This window comes from Schistocerca gregaria, chromosome 1 (genome assembly GCF_023897955.1).
Source record: "Schistocerca gregaria isolate iqSchGreg1 chromosome 1, iqSchGreg1.2, whole genome shotgun sequence".
Classification (NCBI taxonomy): domain Eukaryota; kingdom Metazoa; phylum Arthropoda; class Insecta; order Orthoptera; family Acrididae; genus Schistocerca; species Schistocerca gregaria.
The window spans coordinates 447,431,066-447,455,243 of NC_064920.1; the positions used below are offsets into that span (position 1 = coordinate 447,431,066).

Below are 24,178 nucleotides of genomic sequence, written 5' to 3' on the forward strand. Positions count from 1 at the left end.
TTTCCAAAATTCAAAAGTAAATTAAGATGTCTTGCTGGCAACTCATTCTATAAACTATCTCATTATGTAGAAACGAGGTTACTAATATAGTTAACAGTTTTGTAATTTGTAGATATCTGTAATCCTTTGATAATTTTGACTTTTATGTTGAACCCGTAAGACATTAAATATAACATACAAACACAATAGAGTATATTCTGTTATATTTAACGACAGTTAAAAGGTAACACAGCCTGAAATACGAGCTTATATTACGTAGCTCTCCCTGTATACGTTCACCTTGACGATTTCCACACGTACGTAGCTTCTTTCTCGTGGTGTAACCTGTAAAGCCCGTTGACTGTATGAATAAACAGAAATAAAGCAATAAATGTAGTTACAGAAGTTCTTGCTCTTACATATACGTAGAAAATCAGACAGCACATGTATTATTCATAATACTGAGGCAATATGGACAATAGAAAGAAACTGTACACATGAGAACTGGAATGAAGCGTCCTTTCGTGTTGTGATAAAAAGTTGTACATTGCGTCAATCGTCAGTACCACGAAGAAGAAGTTAACACGAAAATATAAAGAAAATCAGTTGTTTTGATATTTCTATCAATAATAGTGTAAAGTTAAACTACAACTGCAAAATAGATAGAAGATACCTTTTCAACATGTGAAGATTGTGACAGAGACGTAATAGAGGAGCTGATGAATACACCGCTTGTCTGTAAGACGTAAAAAGAAATTGCCCCAATCACTGATTAAAATCGTGAACGAAGAGGTTTAATGGTTGTACACTAACCAGGTAGCTGGAAGACACTGAGTAGAAATCTCCATCCTTTTTAAATGCCCCTTCAGTTGAGTAAATTACTTCAAGGGATTACCGAAATTTAAACTGAAAATAACCACAACCAAATTTTTCTCCCACTCACGTCCTGTTCACCTAAGGTTCTTTCGCTGTGACGTCATCGTTGAAGAAATGTTACATCCTAATCTTCCGTTCCAAAACAAAGAAAAGTTATCTTATGCAAAGAAATACATCACGTAGATGATTTCTGGAATTAGAGACAAAAATAATAGGAATTAAGTCTGCAAATTTTTGGCCAAAATACAAGGAAACATTGATTTATAATCTTTTGCCAATATCTTCATTCATACAACAGTTAGAAACTAATGAGAGTGAGCTGCAGTTCGCGGCATGTTAAGGTGACTCTGTGGTAGTAGCCTACTAGAAGGAAGAAGTTCCATCCATGTGAAGAATACGGGGGAGAGAAGGATAGCGTCTACCCAGTGACGTCATACAGCATGTAGTATTTAAACACTGTAGATGCACATACCTAGGAAACTAATCAATGAAATAACGCCGCACATACACAACGTGAACGTTGAAACATAGGCCCAGACGTAAATTGGTCACGGTACTTTCGTGGTTCTCCGAACATCCCTAGCGCTATCAATTTGTAATAGCACTTCCTGCAGAGAGCTCGGTTCGAATTCTTGTTTGGTACAACGTATATATCGCCGTCACGAAGATTTTAATAGAACTTGTTCTCCTTCTAAAAAGTCGGGTCAGATTCTGCCAAACTCCCATGAACTGGTGAAGTTTGTAGCTGATTCATTTTATACCAAGGACTCATTTTTACAGAGTAATTCCTTCAGTTTGTTATTCGATGTCCACCTCATATTTAAGAGCCCTCTTGTCTAGCGTTCTCAGAACGAAAGCTCTAGGGCGAAAAGGCAAAGGTCATATGTGTTGTCAGTAATGTATCTGCCTCTTTTTCTCGTTCCTTTGTCCCTGCTCGAGACAAGTCGGCATTTTTATCAACGGAATCCGCAGGGTTATTTCAACGGGTTGCCAGATGCCCTTCCTGTTGCCACCCCATTACTCCCCCGGGACAGAATGTGTGTACTCCACCTGCTTGCATGTAGTCTCATTCATATGAAAGAGAGAGATTGAGACGGAACTTGGGTACTAACCCGGCATTCACTTAGTTGGATGTAGGAAACCACCTAAAGACCACATCCTGACTGGCCAGCATGAGAGCCAAAGAAACTCGTACACCTGCACAACATCGTATAGGACCCCCACGAGCACACAGAAGTGCCGCAACACGGTGTGGCATGGCCTCGACAAACAGCTGAAGTAGTGCTGGAGGGAACTGACACCATGAATCCTGCAGGGCTGACCAAAATCCGTAAGAGTTGGAGGGGGTGGAGCAAAGCACGTTGGAAGGCATCCCAGATATGCTAAATAATGTTGATGTCTTGGGAGTTTGGTTGCCAGCGGAAGTGTTTCTTGGAAGAGTGTTCCCGGAGCCACTCTGTGCTAATTCTGGACAAATGGGGTGTCGCATTGCCCAAGTTATTCGGAATGCACAATGGACATGAATGAATGCAGGTGATCAGACAAGATGCTTACGTGCGTGTCACCCGTCAGTATCGTATCTAGACGTATCAGGGGTCCTATATCGCTCCAACTGCACACGCCCCTCACCATATAGAGCCTCCACCTGCTTGAACAGTGCTGATATGCAGGGTCTATGCATTCATGAGGTTGCCTCCATACACCCCCATCCGCTCGATACAATTTGAAACGAGATTCGTTCGATCAGGCAACATGTTACCAATCATCAACCGTCCAATGTCGGTGTTGATGGGCCCAGGCGAACCGTAAAGCTTTGTGTCGTGCAGTCATCAAGTGTACACGAGTGCACCTTCGGATCCGAAAGCCCATATCGATTATGGTTTGTTGATTGGTTCGCACGCTAACACTTGTTGATGGCCCAGCACTGAAATCTGCAGCAATTTGCGGAAGGTTTGCACTTATGTCTCGTTGAACGATTGTCTTCAGTCCTGGTTGGTCCCGTTCCCGCAGAATTTTTTTCTGGCATCAGCGATGACGAAGATTTGATGTTTTACCGGATTCCTGATATTCACGGTACAATCGTGAAATGATCGTAAGTGAAAATTCCCACTTCCTCGCTATCTCGGAGGTGCTGTGTCCCATAGCTCGTGCGCCGACTGTAACACGTTCAGACTCACTCAAATCTTGATGACTTGCCACTGTAGCAGCAGTAATCGATCTAACAACTGCGCCAGACACTTGTTGTTTTATACAGGCGTGTTGCGAACCGCAGCGCCTTATTCTGCCTGTTTACATATATCTGCATTTGATTATACATGCCTGTACCAGTTTCTTCGGCGTTTCGGAGTATACATTGTGTGTGTGTTCCGTATTGCACACATCTTCTGTGGTGCGTTGATGTTCTCAGCATAATGTGGTCAAAAGGCAACTGGAGTGGAAAACAAAGACGAACAAATTATGCCGAAGTGAGTTGCTGGAAGCCAAACCGTTCAACCAACTCAAACTTTGTTTCTGGAACTCTGACTTACTCAATGTAAACATTTACGTTGCTGAAAGGTGTCACCAGTCTAGCACATAGTGGTTCATGATGGCTGAAGAGAGAAATGCAACAGTTAGTTATACATTGACGATGGTATTTTTGGGAATAATCCGTAGAAAATGTGCTGCCCGCCATATAATTTGCCAGGTGGCGAATTTTCTCAATTATACAGTGTTATTAAGAAAAGTAGAGCATGTTTCAGCTGTTATATAAAATATTTTGCACTATGCATTAGGGACTTCTCGCTTAACTTATTTTAGGTGAACCAAATAAGTTTGTCACACAGTAGTATATCTCTCTATGGAATGCCCGATGTTGTAGTAAACGTGTGCTAGAGCTGGATGACTTATCAAAATTCTGAAAAAGCATTTATAGACCTTTACTTTTGATATCTTCGGAAAATCCATTTTCTACATTGTTATGTTGATTTGAAAATGGGTCTCTTCCCGAAACTAGTCATCGAATGAAAAATAAAATGTTTGCAACTTAACCGGCTTTTCATTCTACCGCCACAAATAACGTGGCCGCGTAAAAGTTTTATTTGTCGATATGAATACGACAGTATGCGTACCAAATGCGTTCCAAAATGCAGCGTTTTAAAACGAGATTTTCCGGTGCTCACACTTCGGGTTCTGTTGGAGATAAGAAGGTAGTGATAAGTGTTTTGGGTATTACTTGGGCTAGGGGTCATTTTTATATGCAACAGAAGGATTGCCTTAGTGTCACTATCCTACAGTACGAGGTCAAATTAAGAATATTACACACATCCTTCTGCAAAGGCAAGTGAAACAAATCGGCTGGTTCTTCTTGCATATGATGTGGTCTACGGTGAGCTTGATGGAACTTAACCGAATCGCTATTGCCTCAGGGATAGTTCCTCGGAAAACCCCACAACAAGTGTTTTTTTTTTTTACTATATTTTCGCCGGTATCAGTGGACCAAAAGCCAGCCGAGTATTCAAAGACGGCTATGCACAGCAAATGGCTCAACATTTTTGCGATATGGTCCTAAGATCTCGATCTCGAACAACCTCGAAAACTTGCTTAATAACTTCATCCATTTCCAAGTTGCAGAAGTACAAATTTAATCCATTTGTACACTTAAATGATGATGATGATGAGGTTTCATACTCCGAGGAGCGTAGGGAAGGATGCGGGAGACCTGCATCGCCGTCTAGGCAAGGTCCTAGAGGAGGTGGTTTGCCATTGCCTTCTTCCAACCGTAGTGGGCATAAATGATGATGATGAAGACAACACAACACCCAGTCATCTCGAGGCAGGGAAAATCCCTGACCCCGCCGCGAATCAAACCCGGGACCCCGTGTTCTGGAAGCGAGAACGCTACCGCCAGACCACGAGCGAAATATGCACGTAAAATCCGGCGTGAAGCGAAAACGTAGTTTATAAAGTGAAGTAGCACGGAGAAATTTGCTGTAAAGTGTCTCCGTTATTATCTGGGAACTTCATCTTTTAGTACTCAAGCACACGGAAATTTTTTTTGCTCGTTAAATCGGGTATGAGGTTTGAAATTGGTTTCATATAAGTAAACTGTTTAAACTTTACTGACCAATACATTTATTTTCATAGGAGTCCCGTGGCATGCTGCAGCAGGGAAAAGAAGAAAGCAAAAATGCTCCTATCAGAGCACAAAAAATTCGTATACGCTCCGTTTTATTTAAAACACTAACTGAGAAGCGGGTTACCAACTGCCTCATTCTAAATTCCTCAGCAGCTTTAAAAAAATTTCTCAAAAACTTTGACACGCAAACATATTCACGCTATTCAAGACTAAGAGAGAAGAAGACAGTGGCAATGGCAAAGAGATTGTTGTTGTATTATAGAAAGAGCGAAGGGGACAGTAACAACATGGGAGAAAGAGAGAGACTCAGTGCAGTAGAACATGGTTGAGAGTAACAGAACAGTGCTAGAAAAAGAGGCAAGGAGACAGTGTCGGGGGCGGAGGGGGGAGGGTGTAAAGAGAAAGTTAGGGAACCTTGGGAGAGTCTAAGGTAAACTGCATTTCAAAAAAAGCGCGAGTATATTCACATACCAAAACTTTTGTTCCAATTTTAGAAGGTGCTGAGGAAAGTAGAATGATGCGAATGGTACTCCACTTTCCAGTCAGAGGCTTTTAAATAAACAGAAATATATTCGCACTTTTGTATTTGCTCCGATAGGAGCACTTTCCCGCCAGTTCGTTATAAATGCCATGAATTACGTTCTAAATGTATTTTCTGGTCCTAAAGTCTTAGCACAAGCCTTAACAGATGTTCTTTCTAAGAAGAAACAGATGACAGCGAGACAAGGGAAAAAACTTTAAGTTAATTAATTTCCACCGAAATCTGCTTGTCTTCACGCACAATACGTCTTCTGAACGCCCAGTAAGAAGTATCGCGAAAGCCGCCATAAAGACGAGAAATAAGTAGCAATGTGTGAAACAAAAACGAACTTGGATAGTGTGTCTTAACAGTCCTTAGCAGAACCACGCAAATGAGTAGGTGACGGAGAGCATGTGTAAATGGGTGTCGGTAATCCAAAGTCGCTGAATCCCGGTACGTAATCGCAGCGCTCGCGGTTCATTCACAAACAGGTGACCTCCTCCGTTGCGGGGGAATTTTGTTGACCGCATGTGTCAGTTGTTGGCAGTGTGCGAGCCGCCGGCGCCGTGACGTCATTACGGCGAGCTGGGCGCTACATTTATAGCCCAGCGGAGACGCGGCGCAGCCAGACGCTGCTTTGCCGCCCGTGCTGTGCTATGCTGAGCTGCGGAGGCATGGTGGGCTCCCTGGCGGCGCTCCTCCTGTTGGCGGCGTTCAGCCGCCCGGCGATCGCGTATCCTGAGCCGCATCTGCACTTACTGTTTGGAGGTGACGCCTACGAACAACCCTCAGGTGAGTGCCGCTGTCATCATCTCACGTTCGTAGCATCGTGAACACATCTCTCCTACCCGCTGTTTTCCAAACTAATTTTCTTTTTTTTAGTCGAAAAGTGATATAATAACAAAGTGATTTCAGTAAAAGCAATACGTTTCGCTGCTCAGTTCCAAATATAGTAACAGTCTCATACGAGAAGTTTCCACCAACAGAGAATGTTCGTCTTCTCCACTAGCGTCGAAGTCACCTGACAAGTCATTCGCTGAGTTTTGTTTCTTCTATTATAATCAGTGGTTGACTTACACTGCCACTTACTGGCAACAATTAACGACGATGGGTCGGCTCATATACCGATTTTCCTTCCATCTTGGCTGTCGAAACTGGGGAGGAAGAAATACAACAGATGCATGTCACAATACGGAGATTTTGGACGTCATGGACTTGTTTTCGCAAACGAGTATCCTGTTTATCAGAAACGTCTGGTACTTGGAACGAACAGAGCGTTGCAATTTCGCTCCTGCACCACCAGTGTTACAGTTTATTCGGTTGTGGCCTTATCCATTCTAGTATTCGACTTAAGTAATTTAGGGAATCGATGAAAATCCTAAAAAGCAGCGAAAAGTATTCCCACCAATGGCCACTGAATAGAAGTCTACTGTCCTCTTCATTTGAGCTGGTTGCTCCTAGAGAGAATGTAGGCTATGAGCATAACACAGGTCGAGATTTCAATATTAATATGATGCAGAGAATGATGTGTCTGCAATGACACTGCAGATACTTAAGAAATATAGTTAATCGGTTCTCAAGCCAAATATTGGAAGTCATATTTTTTGCAGTATATCCATTTCCCAAATATACGGGTTCCTTCTATAAGGACTTAAGCGACAAAACATTTCACTGTATGCTGTATATTCACTGGCAAAGTGTCGTAGTACAAGCAACCTAGAGTCTACTTCATACATTTGGCTTATTCGTCGTATTTAGTGAATGTAGCTCAGTTTAAGGAAATACTAAATTTAAAACTAATACTTGACTGGTGATAACAACAATGAGAATTAAGACTGACAGCTACGTGTGACGAGATAGATAAACAGCATAAACATCAAAATCAATGTCATCGTATTTCTGTGAGATGTGACACGTAACACAATACCTGAACAAACTCTGATAATAAGGTACTGTATGAGTCAACAACTTATCCGTTACTGTCTGATATACCATGATGTTAATGTTTCTCAAAATAGAGAATAGAATCACTTAATTATTTTGCGTGTGCCATTGCCAAAGATGATTACAAATGCGGCTGTAGAAACGAACTGGCTCTGTTTGTGAGCATTGTTCTGATGAATACAAGCAGTACTGGCACCTGATTTATACATTTTATTTTCCAATCTACTTTTAAATCAGAACTTTTTTAAGAGTTACTGTCGCCTCTTTATAAAACACGGTTTGCAGAGAAGCTAGACACTTACGGTAGGTCCTTTAAATTAAAGTTCATCCAGTAATCTAACCTATTTATATTGTAGGACGACTGTTTTCAATTCATTGCATTAATGAATCTCCATCCAAGAGAAATATTCTTAATCTTGTTTGTATCCTGAGGTTGAATTGGAAACGTGCACTGAATGACAGACGTACTAAATTCGTAGCGTGGCCCTTCTGTGGGTAAATATAAATCTAATTTTTGACCCTGCGCACTTCAGAAAAAGCTGTTACGTCAAACAACGCCACCATTGATGTCGTACTTTTTAAAGAACGTTTGGAACCTCATACTTTAACGGCTCTGTCTTATTACGAACTAACTTTGATATTCCCTTTCTGCTTTCGAAAGGCGTTGGTTCACGCTTCAAGTAAAAATCTCGCAGGTGATTGCAGGTACCGGTAGCATCTGTAAGTGGAGAGTCATGGAAAGTATGTCTAGTCTGGCCACAGTAACTTTCCATTATCGGATGCCAGTCGATCAAATCGGGGCGTCAGGGAAGTTGGTTCGTGGTCGTCTTCAGAATAAGGCTCATCTCGATTTACATTACTGAGCTACGTACCACTCTTCAAAACACCGCTGCTCCTCGTATTTCTTGGATATTTGTTTCACGAACAGTATTTGTCTTGAATAGGCCTATATGTTCCGCCAACAGTAGCAATATTTATTAGTTAAATTCGACAAGAAAACTGAAGAAATTTCAGAGTAGGCGAAATCCGTTCAGACCATATTAGCTCGGAGTCATATAGTAAAATAGCGTGATGAAGATCATAACTCAGAAATTTCCAGGGATGGCGAAATGGGCTTCTGGCGACTACTTATATAGCATTATTTGCATATCTACTTGCCTTCAAATGTTTCCTAATTCGAACGTTGCTTGAACAGCTCAGTTTACTGCTTTGGTTCTAGGACATATGATTTCTGAGTGTTTGGAAGTCGGTAAAATAAAGTGACTTAATACACCGCTCTAGAAGATGACGACTTCTTCCTTTCCTCCCGATGTTTCTCTGTGTACAATTCCCAACATTACTACCTGCAGGAGTGTCACACATTCAGCACTATCGCCTGTCTCAGAAGTGGTTTCACTGCAAATATAATCATAAGTGTGTCATTAGCGATGCACTCCTTCATAGTTACTATTACAATAACATCCAATTTATGGGGTTAAGCATGTTTTGCTTTAGTCTCGCATAATGTTGACAGCACTTAAACCACGTGATACATCGCAATCATGCAACGAAAATTTACAGTCCATACAACAGAAGCCAAATATGGGACAGTTATGATCCTTTCAACGTCTGTGTGCCGGTTATAAAGTTGCTGCAACTGCTATTGTTTCGTTCACGTCTACAAGTATACATCTGCATCCACCTTCTGTTGTATGGTGAATGTTAAATCGTGTACTACTATCATTTACCCCTTTCCCATTTCTTTCGCTAATAGTCCGCTGAGAAATGACTATTGTAGCCTCTACTTCAACTTCTCTACGTTTAATGGTGATCATTTCTTTAGAAGCGAGTAATAAGAAGTAACATGTCTGTTCATCGTTCTTGCAATAACGCTCTCGGATTTTCAATGGTAAATTTATTGCGTACTAATGCACACTTACTTTGAACTGCTTTGTCTACTCCGTTAATGTACTCTGGTTGAGATGTACATCTTCCTCGACGGCATCTAAAAGAATCCGAAAGACGCAAGAAATTTTGCTCTTCTTTAAGCATATACTGAAACAGCACCATATAAGTGAGTTTAAAATTGAATGTTTCAATCCGATTTTTTAATTAATTAAAATATAACAGTGTAGATAAAGTTAATGTAATAAATGTATGTTTAATATTACACAGAAAAACGAAAAAAAACTTTTTAATGAAAACTGCTTACTCTTGTCTTTTGTGAAGAGTTGAATTCTAATAAGATAATAAAACAAAAATCACACCACACACCTTTCTTGTTAAATTAACAGTCAATAATGCAAATGAAATTTTATCACTTTCAGTTTTATATTTTCCATATAGTATATAAACCAATAAAAACGTGAAGTTGAAATTTTGGTGCCACTCGTTATGTATTTTGTAACTAATATGACAAAGTCCTTGGCTCTTCATTTTGCGCGTGGCTGTGACAAAAATTCTATAAATATCTTTACATATTAAGCAGGGTTCAATTTGAAAATTTCCTGAGTGTCATCCCAAAACTAGAGAATGTTTCAAGAATCTCTGCTATAAGCTTCTTCATGGATAAGAAGTTGATTAGAAGGAATGTGTGGTTCTTGGGAGTACAATTCGAAACATTAAGTTCCTTTCTACGTTACAGTAAAAAATGACTGCGTGATGGGGTTGCCAGGGGCTTACATATCATCGTAAACATAGCTAGGTTCACTGTTTCCGATGTGATAGTGAAGTGGAAACGTGAAGGAACACGTACAGTAAAAGCGTACAGGCTGATCTCGTCTGTTGACTGACAGAGACCGCCGACCGTTGAAGAGGGACAGACGTCTATCCAGACCATCACAAAGGAATTCCAAACTGAATCAGGACCCACTGCAAGTACTAGGACAGTTAGGCGGAGGCAAGAAAACTTGGATTTTGTGATCGAGCGGCTGCTCATAAGCCACACATCGCGCCGGTAAATGCCAAGCGACGCCTCGCTAGGTGTAAGCTACGTAATAATCGGACGATTGAATAGTGGAACAACGTTGTTTGGAGTGACGAATCACTGTACACAATGTGGCGATCCTATGACAGGGAATGGGTATGACGAATGCCCGGTGAACGTCATCTGCCAGCGTGTGCAGTGCCAGCAGTAAAATTCGGAGGCGGTGGTGTTATGATGTGGTCATATTTTTGATGGAGGGGGCTTCCACCCCTTGTTGTTTTCCGTGGCACTATCACAGCACATGTCTACATTGCTGTTTTAAGCACCTTCTTGCTTCCCACTCTTGAAGAGAAATTCGAGGATGGCTATTGTATCTTTCAACAAGATCGAGCACCTGTTCATAATGAACGGCCTGTGGCGGGGCGGTTGCACGACAATAACATCCCTGTAATGGACTGTTGGCCTGCATAGAGTCCTAACCTGAATCCTATAGAAGACCTCTGGGATGTTTTGGAACGCCGAATTCGTGCCAGTCCTCACTGACCGACATCGATACCTCTCCTCAGTGAAGAATTGGTTGCCATTTACCAAGAAAGCTTCCAGCATCCGATTGAACGTATGCCTGCGAGAGTGAAAGCTATCATCAAGGCTAAGCGTGAGCCAACACCATAATGAAATCCCGCGTTAGCGTTGGAGGCTGCCACGAATTTGTAAATCATTTTCAGCCAGGTGTCCGGATACTTTTGAGCACATAGTGTATGTATTGGATGTTCATTAAAGAATAAGGTTATAACCATCTTTCTATGAACTTCTCTATAAGGTCAGAGTGAAAATGATTGCTTCTGCCTACATATGACATATACAGTACCTGTTGAGTGAGACGTATTGTTATCGATGCACACTTGCGAAATGTATCCGTGTTGTTGGTGTTACAGACTGCATTTAAAAAAATAATAGTGGCACATGGTGGGAAATCCAGTCCGCACTAAAAGTGATTATAGAGAAACTAAGTTCAACGTCCTCGTCTAGTAGGTGAGTCTGCTCATCTATGAGGTCGACGTTGGGAATGTTACGACTGAGAAATTCCTTCTGCGACTGCTTACTGTACATCTGCCACTGAATCGAACAAAACAGCGGAGAAGTGAGCTCAGATACTGACACACTTTCTTTCATTATGAAGTCCACTGCTGAAATATGTGCGTTCAATAACTTGTACCTATTACGATATTCTGGTCCTTATGAGTGGACGGTCTGCAAAATACTGTTACAAATACAGGGAATATTAAGGTTTCCATTCGCTCCAATGAACGTTTGTGTGCAACAGCGTGTGAAAACCACCTACAAGACTAGCCGGACGTTACTTCATCGAAATTAAATAGGATACAGGAGGCAAATGAAAACTGGACAAGGACTAAACTGTATTGTGAAAGAAGTCGGTGTTCAATTTCTGGTGGTTTGCAGCTGTAAAGCGAGAGCCACTTTATAGAAGATCTAACTTATAATATAGTCGAAAAGTGTGTGATGTTCGCCTTTTATTATCATCAGTGAAGTTATATGTGACTTTTGAGACACCTCCATCAGGCATGTTTTGACAGAAGGCATTGTGTTCGCCACTGAATAAAATATATAAAAAGCAAATGGCATTACAGACCTCAAAAGTCCAATGCTTCTCTGAATAGTGATTCTTAACGAACAAAGATCTAAAGACATTTAGCGAAACATTGTCATCCACATAAATTTGAACAAAATGAACCTATTCTGCTGGAAAGTTGAAATTACTTTTACTGACTTTTCTGTTAGAAGGCTGGTAATTAGAGTCGTAAAACTACCACGAGCTATCATAGACTATCATAAGTAAGCACAGGCTATGACAGTGTTCCTAGTACCTTAGTCAATTAACGTCGTACCTGCATTACCAGTATGTTAAGTGTGTTGCTTACCTATCGGTCGTTACCTCATAACAATCGCTTTCTTTAGGTATGCACCATGTTTTACTGTATTCCCGTAAAATGCGGAAACGGTAAACCGTCTAGAAACCGAGATAGGATACATAAAGCGCCACGTAACCCGAAAAGGACGGTGTTCACAGCAGAATTGCGATTGCATTTCTCAATGTTTGATTCTGGTTTTATTCGAAAATTGTTGAGCTGTAATGAGAAACAGAGGGACTTTGTAGAGAGAATAAGGAAAACGAACAGATTCATCATAAAGGGCCAGAAAACAAAATTAGTTCGCCAAATAGTAAAATAAAAGAAAGCTGCAAAACAAAAATATATCAAACTTCGCTTCAATATACTTACAGATTTTTTTGAAATCTGTGGTAAGGACTATGGGACCAAACTGCTGAGGTTATCGGTCGCTAAACCTACACACAACTTAATCTAACTTAAACTAACTTATGCTAAGGACAACACAAACACCCATGCCCGAGGGATGGCACGAACCTCCGTCGGGGGAAGCCGTGCGAAGCGTGGAAGATGCCTTACACCGAGCGGCTACCCCGCGTGGCTTCAGATTTAGAAAAAAATGCTTAGTAATCAACTTTTGCATTTACCAATAATAACAGGAATCTCTTGCCTTTGATTACGATTAAGAATGTTCCGCTGAGTGCAAAGTAACACCAACAGCTGTATATTTCTTACGTTTGTGAGTGTAAACTGTACTTGCATTAAAAGTAATTGTTCCGGCTACATAAAAGCGAGTAACGCGATCAACATGTTTTTGTTACTCTTAAAATGAAATTTGTCTTCTGTAAGGAAATAAAATAGACAATGGACTAACATAGAATGATATGGGGTTCTAATTATGTGCAAAACAAGCAACCAAAAAAACAAAGAGAAGTCGTCGACCCCCAGTTTCTTTCTTACACATTCATTTGTGTTTATTTCTCTATTAGTGCTACAATACTACCGGTAATCCTATCATTTACTACGTCATTTATATAGTGTACCAAAACTAGCGAGCTATAGTTTTGGTAGACCACAACTCTACAGATAATACAAATATTGGAAGACCTTAGGAGTATTTCGGAAGAAAGAGGACATGAAATGAGTTTGCAAGATGTTAAGGCCCATCCAGAGAGAACAAGAATTTCGTGCGATACGTTCATGACAATTACACGAGAAAGCTATTAGGAAAAGACGTCGCTTTGGTAGACTGGATAGAATTTGTATGTTCCTATTTGTGGCGTGGTAAAGTGGACGTTTACAATTCCTCCAATTGTCTTCCATTTTTGATCCGGCTGGTAAATGACGGTTTCTGCTGCCAATTCCGAGGCTACGGCCATTATTCTCAGAAGATATATTACTGTAACAATTATAAGCCTGTTGAATGGTGAACACTATACTTCCAGAAAAATTTTAAGCCCTTTACGAACCATTCTGTCAGTCAATTATAGCACATCTACACCGATTGCCAATACAGTTGAGAAGCAAACGAAAAGTATGTTTTCTGGCATAGCGCAGATGCACGTTTGTAAAGGAATTCATCCTCCTTATAACTAATTAATAATAAGAGTAAAACAGTGGAGAGGACAGCATACAAATATAAGCATTACTCTCCCGAATGGCGAAGCAGCCAGAAGATGCACTTCCAAACTTGCTGTCGATATAGCTTTGAAACTGGCATTTGAGCATGCTGATTTATTCTCTTAGTTGTGTCTAATGTTGATCGTAGATATGTTTCACTTTCATTCAAGTGCGGGTGTGTTTCACGTTTCGATATCACTTCATTTGAAGTCGATGTCGCTGTTTCCGAAAATCACTGCAGCGTCACAGAAAATTTAACATTCTTCTGCTTACAACACACTATCTAACAAAAAGTATAAGGACACCCCTATGTAACGCGAATTTGATCACTAGAAGTCACGAAAAGTGGATACGCCAGTATAAGCGGAGGCAGGGAATACTGAGTTGTCGTTAGAGAATCAGCAACAGCAGACTGGATCGGACAGGCGAGCGCAATGACTTCGAACGGTGACAAGTGGTTGGATGTCGCCTGAGAAACAAATATATCGGGGACGTTTCAATGATTGTAAAGTGGCACAGGTGTATTGCTGGTAACGTGAATGTGAAGTGCAAATGCGAAGGAAGAAAAAATGGTTCAAATGGCTCTGAGAACTATGGGACTCAACTTCTGAGGTAATCAGTCCCCTAGAGCTTAGAACTACTTAAACCTAACTAACTTAGGGACATCACACACATCCATGCCCGAGGCAGGATTCGAACCTGCGACCGTAGTGGCCTCGCGGCTCCAGACTGTAGCGCCTAGAACCGCACGGCCACTCCGGCCGGCGCGAAGGAAGAACCACAGCTGAAACAAGACCACGCAGACCTCGTGTGCTGAAGGACAGAACGGATCACTAGTCAATTACAAAGTACTATCAGCACTCCAGCTAGCACCGTGTGTGCGGCAGTTAAAAGGTCTAGTCGTGCAGCTCCTCAAATGCCACACATTTCTGTAATCAATGCTAACCGACGCGTCACGAAGTGCAAAGAGTGACGCTAGCAGGCAGGGTATAACAGAAACCTAGTGATTTGGAGAGATGAACCAAGCTATACTCTTTGGCAATTCTGTGGGAGGATCTGGGCTTAGCGCATGCCTGGAGAACATAACTTACCAATGGTGAAATACGGAGGATGTGGCATTGCGGTGTAGTGTCTTTTCTCTTGGACAGGGTGTGTTCCACTTATTACACATAAGAAAACGCTAATCGTGGAAGTATTTGATTAGACAGCTTAACATTGTATGCTGGTATACTGTATGCAGTAGAGGTACACTAACTGAATCAGCCTGAGCTTGACAGTGCACCCTGTCGTAATGTAGCATCTCTGAGGCAATGGTTTGTGGATAACAACATTCCTGAAATGGATCTACCTGTCCAGAGTCCCTGCCTGAAACCAATGGAACACTTTGAGACGAGTTAGAACTTCAACATCGCTCCAGACCCCAGCGACGGACCTTCCCTGGTTTCAGCTCTTGGAGAACAATAAGCTGAACAGTGAGACATCTCACTGACAGCGTCCCCAGCAGAGTTCAAGCCATATTAGAGGCGAAGAATGAGCACATCCCACAGTTCATGTCCGCTAACAGATGTCCAGATGTTTTTGATCAGATTGTAGTTTTTTTGTTCCTCTGGAGTCTGCAATGCACATTTCTTTGGTGTAAGTGTTGTTAGTCCCTGTCACTAATTACTTTATCGTCACTTTACTGGGTTGATTACTAATCTCCGTTTTATAATATCCCATGGTATTAAGTTTTATACTACCTATTTATAAATAACGCAACGTCAAACGACACAACGGCAAGTATTTCTTTTGTATTTCTTCTTTTGCTACTACAGCACATCAACCTCTCTTACTCTTGCGGTCTGGGGCAACTACATTGAGCAATACATGTGGATTTCGAGACATTTAGCTAAGACCTTAAGTTGCGAAACATTTAACTAAGACCTAAGGCTATAAAACGATACATGAATATTGGATATATCACTCATTCTTTGCAGGACTACGACGAACTTAATTTTCTTTATGCAAAATTCTGGGAGATGCATTGTTCAGTGTGAGATGCCGTCACATCAAGGTATTCTGTGTACCTTCCATGTCATTTTACTTAGTGGTTATAAGCTACGGAATAGTTTCATATAATATACTGACATCATCATTGCAAATACTTACTATAATATACTTCATATAATATACTTACATCATCATTGCAAATACTTACTATATACTCAAAGAGTGAAGTTTCAAGTCTTTTCGTCAACCAAAGACGCATTTGATGTTATCCCCAAGTGTACGACGTATGGAAGCGTCCATCTGGAAATGCAGCTGTTGTGAAGTCCTCTTACAAAATACACGATTGCTGCAGCAATGTGCTTTCTTAAGTGATGTCGCCTGGCCGGGACTGGGACTTCATGGTCTCCGGCTAATGTAGTACGGTGTATAACGGATGGTGCCTATCACTCATCCTCTCTCCAACCCCCTATCATCACCCTTTCGCGAAATGTAGGCAGGAAAAATTACTTCAGATAAGCCTCCGTATGAGCTATAATACCTCCTTTTTCCAGTCTTATTCATTTCGCAAGAAGTACATCGAAGGCAATAATTTATCTCCTGGAAAGAACAGTATCGGAATTTTTATCAGTAATCCTTTCTCTTGGACCCTCCGGCAGTGGAATTTGAAAGTACTTCTGTGACGCACTTCCGCTTGCTAACCAACCCGTGACGAAGGTCAAGGTTGCTTTTTAATTTTCTTTATCTCCTTTGTTAATCCTGCCTGTTAATTGTCCCAGTCTGAGTAGCAATACAAGTATCGATCGAACGAGTGATTCGTGAGCCGTCTCTTTTGTGGACGAGTTACACGAGCTACATTTCTTAAGATTTTTCCAATGAATCTGCCATGGTTCTGCTTTCCTTACAATAATTTTATAGGATCATTCCACTTCATGTCACACCGCACGAACAGAAATAGAAATTTTACGGTTGTTATTATTTCCAGTGATACAGCCATCCAGGAAGGGGTAATTCAGATAAATATGCCTGAGGCACTTCATGGCATATAAAATTCAAACTGTGAAATCGTCAACCTCTTCTGCAATGGCGACAACTTTACTCACAAGACTTAAGCTTCTTTCCGAATTAACTGAACTAAGCTTGTGACTGTAACTTATTTTTTCCCTTATAAATGATTTACGTGATTTTCAAATGAAACTAGTTGAGTATATCTTCATTTATATGTTATGGCGTGAAATTTTTGGTAATATATCGAACTCATACTACAAGAGGAGCACGACCGCCACATTTTTGTCTAAAATCCCATGCAGCAGGGATAACTCTAATTTATTTCTCTTGACAAAGTTAATCAGTCAGTAGTTACGACTAGTTGGTAACACTATGTCTCGGGTTTTCTCAGTGTATTTGAATATTTGTGTGCTAACTGCTCTTCCACGACTTTTTTTTCTTTTTTTCCATATTATGCACAATATTTCGACGACCGACCTCGTCGTCTTCTTCAGTTGGTTGGAGTCGAGGCAGAGAGCACACATAACAGCAGAACTCGCGGAACCTGAACAAGACTGCTGAGTCGGTCGTCGAAGTATGCGTAAAACTGAAGCAAAAACTCGGCTTAATACCCGGAAGTACACCAGTTGTCGGTAACGTACCAGGTTCCCCAACAAGAGCAATGTACATGTCCACATTAGGCATTTCATGCTGCTAACAAGGAAACCTCCCCATCGCACCCCACTCAGATTTAGTTATAAGTTGGCACAGTGGATAGGCCTTGAAAAACTGAACACAGATCAATCGAGAAAACACGAAGACGTTGTGTGGAACTATAAAAAAAATAAGCAAAATATACAAACTGAGTAGTCCATGAGCAAGATAGGCAACATCATGGCGTGGTTGAGCTCAGGAGCGCTGTGGTCCCGTGGTTAGCGTAAGCAACTGTGGAACCAGAGGTCCTTGGTTCAAGTCTTCCTTCGAGTGAAGAGTTTACTTCCTTTATTTTCGCAAAGTTATGATCTGTCCGTTCGTTCATTGACCTCTCTGTTCACTGTAACAAGTTTAGTGTCTGTGTTTTGCGACCGTACCGCAAAACCGTGCGATTAGTAGACGAAAGGATGTGCCTCGCCAATGGGAACCGAAATCATTTGATCGCAAGGTCATAGGTCAACCGATTCCTCCACAGGAAAACACATCTGATATTTTCTATACGATACTGGTGACGGCATGTGCGTCACATGACAGGAATATGTTGTCGACCCACCTATCTTGTACACTTGGCGAATGGGTGAAAAGATTCTTCTACCTTGCCCGATATAGGTTTTCTTGTGGATGTGATAATCACTCCCAAAAAAGTGATGAAAAAATATATAAACTGCAACAAATAATTGCAACAGTTTCACAGTCGCACATTTTTCCCTGTGCTTTGTCAAAACATATGTTTTTAACGTTTTCAAATTTTTCCGTATGTAGACTGTCAAATGGCTCTTAGCACTATGGGACTTAACTTCTGAGGTCATCAGACCCCTAGAACTTCGAACTACTTAAACCTAACTAACCTAAGGACATCACACACATCCATGCCCGAGGCAGGATTCGAACCTGCGACCGTAGCGGTCGCGCGGTTCCAGACTGAAGCGCCTAGAACCGCTCGGACACTCCGGCCGGCAGACCGTCAAATCCTTCATATGTCCAAGCAAATCTGAACATGTCCTGGAATTTTGGAGAGCGAAGTTGATTATGTGTGAGTGCCTGAACTCTGACAATTGACACGTGATCGCGTGAAGAATACTGCTCTGTGTACCTGTGCAGCTACGCAAAATCATAGAATCTTTTCACAAAGTATTTCACTTGGCGAAAAACTAACACATCTAACGGTTGCACAAGATATGTACAACCTGGAGGAATGGTAATCACGTCTACTCCCACACTATGATTGTACAATGCCTGATCCTTCTGTCTTGTAGACTGTAGAAAAAATTAAACTTTTCACTCGAGTGAAGCCTTGAACCTAGCATCTCTCATTCCTCAGCTGCTCACGCTAACCACGGGACCACGGCGCTTCTGAGCTCACACTATCGTTGATTTTGCCTATCTTGCGCATGGACTACCCAGTTCGTATGTTTTGCTTATTTTTTTCATAGTTCAACACAACTTCTTCCTGTTTCCTCGATTGATCTGTGTTCAGCTTTTAAAGGCCTATCCACTGTGCCAACTTATAACTAAATCTGAGGGTGGTGCGATGGCGAGGTTCCCTTGTAAGCATCAAAGTTATTCTATTTAAGAAAGTGATTTAAGTTCAGACGTGTAAACTATGACGACTTTTCTCGCTGTTAGTATAGCAATTATTTTTGTGCTGCAGTTCGGCCAGCGCGAGGCCTGCTGGGTGGCATCATCAACGCTGCCACTGGCGGCATCCTCAAACCGTTCGTCGCGCCGCTCGGCGGCAGTGGCTCCAGCGCCTCGAGCAATAGCTACAGCACCGGCGTCACTCTACCCTTCGGAATATCAGCGGGATTCTCCGGATCGGTATCTAATGCCAACTCTGGTGCTGGCTTCCCATTCGGTGGTGGCGGCGGCGGCAGCTCCGCTGCTTCAGCAAGCTCCAGTGCTTCCGCAGGAAGTGGTGGCGGCGGATATGGAGGCGCTTCTTCCGGAGCAGCAAGTGATGCGCAGGCCAACTCTTACGGGAACGGCTACGGTGTGCCCGTTCCCAACTACGGAGGTTCATCGTCGGGTGCCTCGAGCAACGCCCAGAGCTCAGCTGGCAGTGGTGGTGGAGGCGCGTCTTCTGGTGCATCGAGCAATGCTCAGAGCTCTGCTAACTCGTATGGTGGTGGATACGCCGCCCCTCCTCCAAATGCTGGCGGGGCGTCTTCTGGAGCGTCGAGTAACGCACAGAGCTCTGCTAATTCATACGGTAATCATGGCTTGCGCAGATCTCCTTATATTGCATCAGTAGGGGAATTTCAAGGACCTCCTCTACCACCTCCAGGACCCAGAGGACCTCCACCACCCCCACCATTTGCGGGCCCTCCAGGACCTCCACTTTTTGAAGGCCCTCCACCATTTGAAGGTCCTCCACCTAGACCGCATGGGCCACCATATGGACATGCTCATGGTTTCCACAAGAAGCATGAAGGAGGGTTCTACAGACCTGAAGCAAATTTCATTGAAGGTGGCGTCTACGGTGGTCGAGGTGGCCGAAGAGAGGGTGCGGGTGGAGGTACCACTCATATAGTACTTGTGCCTGTGGAAGTCACTGACGGAGGTGGTAGTGCATTTGGAGGTGGTGGATCATCCAGCAATTCCCAATCACAAGCAAATGCTGCTGGTGGATATAGCCAAGGAGGAGGTGGTGGTGGTGGATGTCAAAGGGGATGTGGAGGCCCTGTAGGGGTTCAAGGAGGTGTCCCAGCATACTCTCAAGGTAACTATGGCGTTGGTGGATATGGTGGAAGTGGAGGCAGTTCTACAAGTCAGAGCCAGAGTTCAGCCCAAGCTGCTAGTGGTTCAACAGGGCAAAGTGGAACTGTGGGTGGCTATGCACCAAGTGGTGGACTGGGACTGAGTGGCCAAGGTGTTTCTCAAGGTGGAAGTGGATCCTATGGGCAGGGAGCACAGTATGGAGGAGGATATGGACAAGGTGGAGCAGGAGGAAATTACAACAGTGGTGCAGGATTTGTTGGTAGTGGTGGTGGTGGTGGTGGTGGTATTGGTGGAGGTCTCAGTTCTGTTGGCAGTGGGGCAACATCAGGTAGCCAGAGCTCATCCCAAGCTGGAAGCAGTTCTGTTGGTACTCAGTTAGGTGGTGGATTTAACAGTGGAGGAGGCCTCAGTGGTAGCGGATATGGTGGAAGTGCTGGACATGGAGGCAGTGGTTCAAGTGGTGGAGGGTATGGAGTCCAAGGAGGCGGTTTGAATTATGGTGGAGGAAATGTAGGAGCTGGAGGTGGTGTCAGCGGTTCTTCCTCTGGAAGCAAAGCATCAAGCAATGCTGGTAGTCAAGCTGGCACTGGTGGTTTCAGCAGTGGAGGTGAGTTTGAAGGTGGAGGCCTAGGCACTGCTGGATCTGGTGGACTAGTCGGAGGTGGAGGAGGCTATAATGGTTACAACCAAGGTGGAGGCTACGGAGCTGTTGGAGGTGGCTCTTCCTCTGGTAGTAAGGCATCGAGTAATGCTGCCAGCCAGAGTGGCAGCGGTGGTTTCAGCGGTGGAGGTGGCCTTCCAGCAGGTGGAGGAGGGTATGGCGGTGTAGGATCAACTTCTGGCGGTGGTGCTGGCGGTGGAGGCGCACTTATGCCCCTCGATCTAGCTGTGCAAGAAGTCTTTGGAGGTGGAGGTTCATCCAGTGGGTCCCACAGTCAGTCGTCGTCTAGTTCCACGTCAGGAAGTGACGGTTTTGGAGGCAGCGGCTCTTCAAGTCAGAGCCAGTCGTCGTCTGGATCCAGTTCCCTTGGTGGGGGCCACGGAGGTAGCAGAAGCTCCAGCAAGTCGTCATCGTCTAGTTCAGCTGGAGGCGGTGCTGGAGGCTCCTATTCCAGCTCTAAGAGCGAAGCCAGCTCTTCGGCTGGTAGCGACTCTTTCGTTTTTGCCAAGTGAAGAACAATTTTTTAAGTGCCTGAATTTGATAAAAAGATCACTTGTTAGTGTTCAACTAATTTTCGTTCCCAATAATCAGTCAATCGATGACGAAGATGGGAATTCTTCCGATCTTACTTGCTGATGCCTGTTCGTTAGTGATTGACTGTTGTGCGAAAATATTTCTGACAAATCATAAAATGCAACAACCTTCATAAAGCGTACTATCAACTCGGGCTAAAGGCACAGTGTCGTAAATAATTATTGCTGTTCAAAAAGGAGGCTGCATTAAAAGTGATTTACACATACCTGTTATTGCCTTCCATTATAAGAACCCATACCGACTCGGTAAATTTATGAAATCATTGCTTTTCCTGTGATAGAAAATTATAGTAAAACAGTATTTTTCAGGTCTCTCTTCCATTAAATACATTATCAGTGTTCTGCAGTGAATCATTAATTATATGTTGTACAAGTAATAGTACTGTCAGAGCTTCCTTCTGTGGTTTCACTCATATCATGATTCATCTTACACAGACCATGTGTTTTTAAAGAAGAGAAAAAGTCACCAGTCTTCTGACTGATTTGATTATTGTTATTACGTAGACGGACGTCAGTATTTGTTCATCGTTCAGTATCATTGTGTATGATGAGGTGCTTATTTCGTTACAATGTAACTTTCTAGTGCCATAAATGAAAAAAAATAATTTAATTCAGAAATTAAATGTGCGGGGATACTGCACGTGTCGCAGTATTGCTACAGATGTTCGAGTATAATGCACACTGGCATAATTTTTTAAATTAAAGTTCTTCTTTGTACAGAACGCGCAGAACTGCTTGTTTTAATCCCTACTCCTGATTTGCGTCAGTGCTCCGTCACAGATTTTCGCCAATTACTCCTGAAGGTCACCACCAACTGCGTCAAGAGCACGGGTTGCGTAAGCCCGTAACGTAAAGGCTGCCGCGAGAGCACTGGGCAATTATTCCAGTCTGCCTTCACCTGCCGCTTCTCAGTTGTTTATTTTCGCCAGGTGCCCGTTCCCGCAGCATCAGTTCTTTTGGACTGATGCTTCAGAACCGCGCTCCAAACGTCTAGTCCCAGACAATGAAGGCAATGCACGTCCAGTTCCACTTCGCTCTTCCAACAACACCTCCATGTTAAATGTCCTCCAAGGCTGATAGGCAGTTACGTAGCAATCTAGAACCGACTTGTTACGCGTCAGTCGGGCGGAGTAACAGTTTGCACATGCGGCGCCATTTGGCGTCCTCGTTGTTTGATTATGTCGTCGTGTTTTAAGCTCTTTGTCTACGAAGAAAAAGTATCGCCGAGTAATAAAAATTTTACATTAGATTTCCGACAATATTTATTTAACATAAAGATATAAAATGAATTATTTTCCTTTCTTTCTTGTTCATTTCTTTCTTTCCAGTTGAGTTACTGTTTTCCTTGCACGACACGTGCTCCACTGAAACAGTGAAATTGATTAATTTTTTACTAGGAAAGATTAAGACATGGAAAGGTGTTCACTTATATTGACATGAGAAAGCTATGATTTTCAGAACATCAACGTAACTCGATATTCATATGACAGTATTATTATTTTAGGTTTCTAAAAGAGTCGATTAGAAAAAAACCTTCAAATGTTCCTCACGTTTTAACATAAAGACAGCATCGTGTGGTGTTTTAAGACTTTATCAACATTAATGTTAGTCTCTAATGTACGGTCAATTATTTATGAGAAAAATAAACCATAATAAGTTATGTACGTATTTATTTAATTTTTTTTTAAAAATGAATCAACAGAGCGACACCTCAGTAATGATACTCTGGAATGGTGATTCGATTACGATGAAGTGTAAGTCTGTGCTTTCAGCTCTGCACAACAAATGGCTGTTTCTGTACCAACCAAAGTTAAATTATGTGACAATTTAAATAAGAGAACGTGTTCAGTTAACCTAGGAGATCCGTAGTTTGGATCCAACAATGAAATTTTGCTGTCCTGAACACTTACATAATGCAAAATCCTCTCTAATTAAGTGCAAAAAGAAATTCCTAGAGCAAAACAAGATATTGCATTGTGATCTTTTGCATTTGTAATCTGACTCAAACACTTAGAAACCACGAAAATGCTTCTAACTTCGGTCTATGTAGACCATCTTCCGGTAGTGAACAAAAAGTTGTTTCATCGTTTTGGTTTATGATGTATTAGATATAGTTACCTTCATATTGACTGAAATAGTCAAACAAAAGTAAATATATTATATGTAACTAATACAGTTGTGATAACTGGCCATAGACCTTTGGGCACTAAAGGTGGTCAGTGAGCTCCCTGGAAATCTACAGCGCAGTAGCCCACAGACAAGTAGAATATGTTTCCACAAATGCAGTTATGAAATTTTCACAATACCTGCGCCAAGAGCATAATGAGACTAACTCAGTCATGTCTTGCAAGAAGGTTACTAGCCGCTTTTTCAGCGGGAGATGTGACGTGACCAGTTATCAAGTGTGTTAGCGACATTTGACATAAATACTGATGTTTGCTATTTAAGTCAATCTTAAGGCAACTATATTTAATACATCGGAGTGCAAGACGCTAAAATGACTGTTTGCGCAGTTCCAGTAGATGATCCGCATAGACTGAAGCTAGCAGCACATTACAATAGTTAAAACAGTAGCTTGTAACGCAACCATCCGTTTAGTCGAAATTTCTTATTTGTTATTTGAAATCTGTAAAAAATTTAATTTGTTATTT

At 42.2% G+C, this 24,178-nt stretch overlaps 1 protein-coding gene across 1 annotated transcript in view; it reads left to right on the top strand.

The window, feature by feature from the left end:
* The window catches only part of LOC126353287 (fibroin heavy chain-like), a 68,956-nt gene extending 45,769 nt beyond the window's left edge, over nucleotides 1-23,187 (top strand). Inside the window, exons 4-5 of the mRNA XM_050002755.1 lie at nucleotides 6,040-6,284; nucleotides 19,207-23,187. Coding sequence (XP_049858712.1) covers nucleotides 6,040-6,284; nucleotides 19,207-21,446 — 2,485 coding nt within the window. The 3' untranslated portion in view covers nucleotides 21,447-23,187. The remainder of the gene's footprint in view (nucleotides 1-6,039; nucleotides 6,285-19,206) is intronic.
* The last annotated feature ends 991 nt before the right edge of the window (nucleotides 23,188-24,178 follow it).